This window comes from Silurus meridionalis, chromosome 12 (assembly GCF_014805685.1).
Source record: "Silurus meridionalis isolate SWU-2019-XX chromosome 12, ASM1480568v1, whole genome shotgun sequence".
Taxonomy (NCBI): domain Eukaryota; kingdom Metazoa; phylum Chordata; class Actinopteri; order Siluriformes; family Siluridae; genus Silurus; species Silurus meridionalis.
This window is the reverse complement of record NC_060895.1, coordinates 2351599-2359098: the sequence shown is the minus strand read 5'-3', so window position 1 is coordinate 2359098 and position 7500 is coordinate 2351599. Positions and strand designations below refer to the sequence as shown.

General features: G+C 42.7%; 1 protein-coding gene across 1 annotated transcript in view; it reads right to left on the bottom strand.

Moving 5' to 3' along the window:
* fat3a (FAT atypical cadherin 3a) overlaps positions 1-7500 on the bottom strand; it is an 89904-nt gene that overhangs the window by 50770 nt on the left and 31634 nt on the right. Inside the window, 2 exon segments of the mRNA XM_046862596.1 lie at positions 1731-2333; positions 2336-5066. Of these exon segments, the coding sequence (XP_046718552.1) occupies positions 1731-2333; positions 2336-5042 (3310 nt within the window). The 5' untranslated portion in view covers positions 5043-5066.

Sequence of the window (7500 nt, the reverse complement as noted above, 5' to 3'; positions counted from 1 at the left end):
GTCCTGCATGCGCATATATGTATAGTGAAACTCAAGTATATGCGCACCTTTAGCAACGGACAAGCCTGGACAGAGTATAAACATCGAATTACATTCTCATTCTGTCCAAAACAACATGGCAAAAATTATTCTACCCTCAAAAGGAATAAACTTCAATGCACAGACAAACCACCCTTGTTTCTAATGTAGAGCAAGACTACTCTTGGGGACGGTACATATAGTCCAATTAATTGGACAATCTGAACGTTGGAACGAAATACGAATCATCAAATATCCATTGTCGATTTTCTTGCAAGGGACTACCTATGAAATCAAAACGTGGTCTTTTTTAAGAACAATTGATTTCAGCTGTACTATCCAATTGGAGTCCAATGCTTAAGGAACACCAGGGGATTTCAGGAGCACTATCAGTAAGTTCACACTATGTACCTTGGGAAAGCTATAAATGTACGCTTAATTCTCTAGGCCATAGGTTAATGTAGGGTCCCTGAATTACGTGCTTTTTAAAAAATGATTACTGTGTACTAGCCTACTAGAAGGTGGTACTATTGTGGTCTGAACCCTCCAAAGATTTAAGAAGACTAAACCTTGAGTACTTGAAATGATGTATGTTAGCAGAACAGATAAACTCATGAACAAAACATCTGGTTGTAGTTCAGCTAGTAGTTTTATAAAAAAAAACTGTAGCTAAAGTAAGGTTATAGTACAAGATGTTAGCTACAGGGCTAAAGATAGTAATGGTCTGACAATATGCCTTCAGTGGTTTAAGGTCTGGGTTACTCATGTGAAGGTCAGCCCCAGTACTACCAAGCTGTCCCAGTCGGGGTATCCTATTAGGATGACCCTGTCTGCTCCAGGGGTAGTGTATCATGGTTGACCCTGCACTCTAACCCTAGCTTCCTAACATTTGGGATATGCAAATAAATTAATTTCACAGTGGGGAAAAAAAATCCCCAACAGCTTGTTCTTGTTTAAAGAAATCACATTGAAAATTTAATTTCATGGTCAGACAAAAATGTATGCTATGCTACAAATTGTATGGCACCAGTCAAACATGGTAAGATTAATAATATGTTGTGATCATAAGTTTTGTTAATTTCTTTGCTCTGGAAGTGCAAGTCCTTGGCTTGCAAAAATGTAACTTACTTGGCAAAACCTTGATGTGTGACCACACTGATTGGTCTTTGTACCCTGGGAGGTACAGTTTAGGTAGAATCTTCTTCTGAGATAATGTCCTTGACTGTTTTATTATGGTCCTTATAATTAAACCAACTTTGATAGAGCAGCACACTGCATGCATTTAATTTCAACTCAGTTACCATAATCTACTACGCACAATCTTCTCAAATCACTAAGTAGAAAAGACGTTCAGAACCTCCTTTATGGCAGGCATTGAATACAAGTAGTTCATGTATCATATGTAGAATAGGGAACAACAACAACAAAAACACATTTCCTTTGCACCGTATGAAGGTAAAGAGCCGCATGTAGGAACAAACAAGAACAAATTCAGACCCACTGTCAGGCTCTGATGACTTGCTTGACTTAGTGTACAATGTCAGCAGAGACAAAACATCACTGTAATAACTAGCACATGAGCTATAAACTGTGACCTTTAGAAATCAGCGCACATCTCAGTGATCTAATTAAACAAGGCAGGAAGTTAATGAGCAATTCTAATTAAGTGAATCCATGTTAATTAGAAATATATCAATTTGGCAAGCGGGTACCTGTCTCATCGTCGATGGTGAACCTTCCAAGGCCACTTCCATCGCGGATGGAGTACTGAACCTCGCCGTCTCTGCCTGTATCATCGTCGTGTGCTGAAACTCGAAGAACAGACGTCCCGATCCGAGCGTTTTCCTTAACCGAAGCGTTCATGGCGAAGTTGGAGAAATACGGGGCATAAAGGTTTTCATTGACGTCGACCACCTCCACCTCAACAAAGCTGACCGACAATAAAGAAACCGGACGTCCTCTGTCTTTGGCTCGAATTGAAAGGTTAAAGAATTGCTGAGTCTCATAATCCAGCTCCTTGGTTAAACGAACAGCTCCACTGGTCGCATCTACCTCAAAGCGGCCGTCATAGTCGCTACCAAGGGAATAGCGGACTTCTCCACCCGGACCGAGATCAGGGTCTTGAGTATCAAGCCAGGCAATAACAGTACCTATCGGGAGGTCCTCAAGGGCTCGGGCACTGATCACACTCGGGATAAATGCAGGAGGACAGTCATTGACGTCTTCTAGCGCAATATGAAGTGTGGTTATGGAAAATTTCTGACCACTTCTTTCTGCACGGTCTCGTGCTTCCACTTTCAGCAAAAAGTTGGCGCATATTCATGATCCAACTGTCCAGCAACATATACAATCCCACTCGAGCTGTTAATGCCAAACTGAGAGGTGCTTGTAAGTAAGGAATACTGGATCTCCCCATTTAATCCCTGATCTTTATCTGTAGCTTCTACCTGGATCACCTCCGTGCCAATAGGTGTGTTTTCAGGAATCCGTGCCCGGTATCCACCGTCCTGAAGAAACTGGGGAGCATTGTCATTAGCATCCTCAACAAAGACAGTTAATAGATGCCAGGCAGATCTTTGAGGCTGGCCTAAATCATATAATGTAAGGTTTAGAAAGTATCGGTCTGTCCTTTCCCGGTCTAACGGCAAAAAAATCCTGATCTCGCCAGTGAGAGTGCCGATGGTAAAACTGCTATCTGTGTTGCCACTGGAAATAGTGTAAAGTATCTGGCCATTAAATCCTGTGTCACTGTCATATGCTTTCACCTGCAACACACTCAAGCCTATTTCCATATCCTCACGGACCGTGATATCTGAGGGAAAGGATTTGTCGAACTGAGGTGCTTGTCGGTTCACTGAGAACAAGTCAATGAAACCTTCCTCTATTTTGGGCTTGCTATTGGCTTTGGCCTTTTTCAGCAGCTTTTCTGCGAGTCTCTGAGCTACATGGGTCTCTATACAGGTAAAACTCTTAGGCGGGGATTTTCCCTGTGCTATGGATATGTTAACAAACATGGGGTCGGAGAAAGTCTCCCCATCTGTGGCAGTGATTTTAAGGCTAAAAGTGCTTTTGGGGTTCGCAGTGATAAGAGACCGCCGAAGAGTCATGACCCCAGAATCAGGATTCAGATCAAAAAAGCCATACTCGTTTCCTGAGATAATTTTATACTTAACAAGTTCCAGCTCATCAATGTCTATAGCGGACATGGTAGTGATGACCTCACCTGGTGTCAAGTCACGTGATACCACACCGACGCAGGCGACTTTCTCAAACAGTGGCTTGTTATCATTCACATTCCCAAGGTGCACTGTGATGTTTACTTCGCTTTCTCTTCTGTAGGGGGCACCCCAGTCTGAAGCCCGCACTACAAAGCTGAAGCTCTCTGAGGATGACTCGAAGTCCAGTTCCTGTCTGGTTGTGATGGCCCCATTAAACTGGTGGATAGTAAATGGCAGTGGTATCAAGCTTGCTATGCTGTACGTGATATAACTGTTCTCCCCGTGATCTGCATCCAAGGCCGTCACCACGACCACTGTTGTCCCGACAGGGACGCTTTCATTGATAAACACTTCATAGGACTGTTGTGTGAATACTGGAGCATTGTCATTGGCATCTTCCAGCAACACCCGGACTTTAGTCTTGAGTTCACTTTCAACCTCCATGACCTCAAGCTCAAAATCTCGTTGTGTAAGCTTTGTGAGCCACCGTGATGTACTAATCACTCCAGTCTTACTATTTACACTAAAAAACGCAGAATCTGCAGAAGGTGTGAGGATGTACTCGACATCCGTGGGCTCTGGATAAAGTTTCACGGGTAACACAATTGTTTTGGGAGGGACTATTTCACTCAAATTGACCTCATATACCTCTTTCTGAAACCGAACTTCTACGAGACTTGGCCTGGACAACTTAAGACATACTACTTGAACCTCTGATGATTTTTGGGGTGTTCCCCGATCTCTTGCCTGAAAACTCAGATTCAGTCCGAAAGGGTAACTTCCCCAATCAAGATGCTCAGGAGCTTTAAGGACAAACTCATTAAATCCCTTTTTAGATCCTCTTTCCTCACGTTCCCTGTCTATTTCTATTCTTTCAATTTGAAACTGATTAAATGAATCTCCACTAACTATGTTTACAGCCTCGATCTCTCCGTTTAGTCCTGTATCAGCATCCTCGACCATCACAACAGCGACTGCAGGTAGGGCTTCAGCCCAAACAGGTTCTAATGTCACAATGTTAAGGTTGGGCGCATGCTCATTAATTCGTTCAACATGGACAAAGAGTTTAGCAGTGCTGCTGACACCGTTGTTACCGTAAAGTTTCATCCCACGGTCCACAGCCTGGATTTCCAAATCATATCGGCTTTGCGTGTCCACATTCAGCTTTCCACTGAGGGAAACAACACCACTTGTTGGGTGCACAGCAAACAGTTCCATCTTTTCCTTGAAAAAATAGTAAAACTCTCCATTCGAGCCCGTGTCAGCGTCCGTGGCTGTGACCTGAGCAATGCTGGTGCGCAGTGGCGTGTTTTCTGCAATCGTAACTGAATAAGTCGTTGGAGAAAAAAGAGGTCGGAGGTCGTTCATGTCCAGCACTTGTATGCTCACTTTGGTCCATGCCTCCACTGTTTCACCCTTGACTGATGCTTTGACTGTCAGCTGATAGTTATCCTGGATCTCCCGGTTCAGAATGGCAGCATTTCCTCCTTTGGTGCGTATTCGCAGGAAACAGAAGTCCCCAAGAGTATATTCCTCTGCCTTGAAGAACCCCTCATCATCTCCAGACGTGATCCTGTAGCGCACTTCCCATGAGCGCTGTTGGAGAGCCACGCCCATTCGGACCTGGCTGACCGCATATGTCCGTGCAGCCGAGTTCTCGTACACGGACGCATGGTACATCGGTTGCGTGAACTGAAGCCGTGGCCTGTCACTTTGGCAGTGGACCAAAGGAGGTGGTGACAGGAAGAACACAAGGGCCAGACGGAGGAGAGCGGCCCGAACGCCCGCCCAAAGGGCCATGATCATTGCCGTGCCATAGGCAAATCCATTCTGTAGAGAGAGAGGAGAAAAGAAATAGCGGTTAAAAAAGATCTTTTAAACAATAACATTATGATAAAGAGAATTTCGCAGTAGTCCCACGTTCTGCTGGCTCCGGCAATTTCTCTGCCTTTTCTTCATTAGTTTTAGATGGAATCCTTAACTAGTGCTGAGATTACCCCTTCATGTTGCTTAGACAATTTAATATTAATAAGATTTTATGTCAGCAATTGTCACTATTTTAACGATGCTTCTTAAGGTTCTAATGTGATCTTCGGTTCCCTGGGTGAGTATTTTTTCTACACAGTACAAGTCGAAAGTTTTGAAAGAACCAAGAAATTACTAATTCACTAATCGGGAAGGAAAATCGACAAATCTTTATGACACTAATTATGCACTTGTAGCACACCACATATTTATATTTTGCAGTTAATACCAGCACGGTCCATGAGTATTTTATCTGTAGGCTTAACAGATTTACCCTGCGGAACCGCCCGCCTTTATTAGCGCTCTCATTTGAGCGCCACATTAGGATCCGAGGAAAAGCAGTTAATAAGTTCCACACAGATTTGGCTTTCTGAATTTAATTGCTGCTCAGCATCATGTTGTTTGGTCTGTAGCAATAATAGGGATTCAACGGCCATGAATTTGTTCAAAGTTGTCTTTGTTTGGTCTTCTTTAAAACTGATCTAGTCCAGGGTTCAAGACCTGCAAGAAGACTCCAAGTGAACAAGATAATCTTGTCCAATTTTACTGATATATCCATACACAGGTATTCCCCAACTTACAATGGAGATGCGTTACGATGACCCCATCGCAACTTAAAAAATAAGTTGAGACATTGCCTAGCCTACCCAGGAGTCTTAAAGTATGTTGATCAGTATACAGTAATTTATTAAAATTTACCAAATTACAGTAGATAATTTGCCAAAACTGAGAAATTTACAGTACCGTAATGTATAAACTTTACAGTGTATATGTATGTGAATGCGTGGATTCTCTGATAATGCGCTAATATTGGGCATTGAAACACCAAAAACACAGGAAAAAAATAAGGTGTCTAATACAGACTCTGTCAACTGCTAGCGAGAGTAAGGCATCTCACAATGCTGGAGATGCGGCCATCCTGGCATCATTCCAATGTATTATACCGCACGTACGATGCTACGTTTGTCTGCTGCACAAAAATGTAAATATTTTAGCAATTTTGTCTTCTCCACAAAGGGTCGGTGTGGAAGCAGAATTTTATTCACCAAACTTTACATGTTAATGATTTTCATTATCAATGACTACAAGGTGTGGACTTGCCTGGTTAAAATTAAAGACTGCACCCACATCAGCCCATTTGTGGTAAAGATTGGCATAGACACTTGATGGTATTAAGATCTTGGGGACTTTGGAGGCCAAGTCAAAACTCTAAACTTTTTGTCCAACCATTAAAACAATTTGCAGTGTAGATGGTGCTGGAAGAGTTACACTGCTATCAGGAAATATCGCAACTGTGACGGAGTGTACCTTAGTATAAAACAGTGTTTATATAGGTGTTTTTAAAAAAAGACCAGGCAGGCTAGGCAATGCTTTTCATGTACATGAATGAGCCTTGAGCATGACCATGACCTTGTCTATGGTTCATCGGTTTAACATGCCTTAAAGTCCTTCTGGGAGTTAACCCCTGTAATCTAGGGACACCCCACAAGACCTTTTGTTTTTGAGAAGCTCTAACCCAGTTGTCTAGACATTATAATTTGTCCCTTGTCAAAGTCATTTAGATCCTTGCACTTGATGGGTGCCCCATCTTTGACAAGTACCCATTCTTGTCAGGTGCCCCCTATTTGACATGTAGGTTAATCGGTGTACACCTAATTATGTATTATAGATGCTAAATGTATTTTCTGCATACTTTTTGACTTTTCTTCATCATTACATTCATGGCATTTGGCAGACACCCTTATCCAGAGTGACTTACAACTGAGCAGGGGAGGGTTAAGGGCCGTGCTCAAGAGCCCAGCAGTGGCAGCATGGTGTTGGTGGGATTTGAACTTGTGACCTTCCGATGCAAAACTCCAGTGCCGTAACCACTGTTCCAGAAAGTTCTGTGTCTTTCACGGTCACTACAAAAGACTATTGATCCTTTCAAACTACACAATATGGAAACACTATCGTTTGCATTTGCGTTGAACCTCGTTTTAGAGAATGACATCAGTTTCCCGACTTCGAAATGGTCTACCACACACACACACACACACACAATTACATACGAGAGAAAACCATCTAGGGAGTAGCACAAGTCAGTCGCAAAATAATTACACAGAACGAGAAATCAAAAATACATTCGAGAATAAAATACACACATAGCCTCGAGTTTCAGAAAAAACCTGTGGGTTCAGCAGTGTGTGTGTGTGTGTGTGTGTGTGTGTGTGTGTGTGTGTGTGTGTGTGTGTGTGTG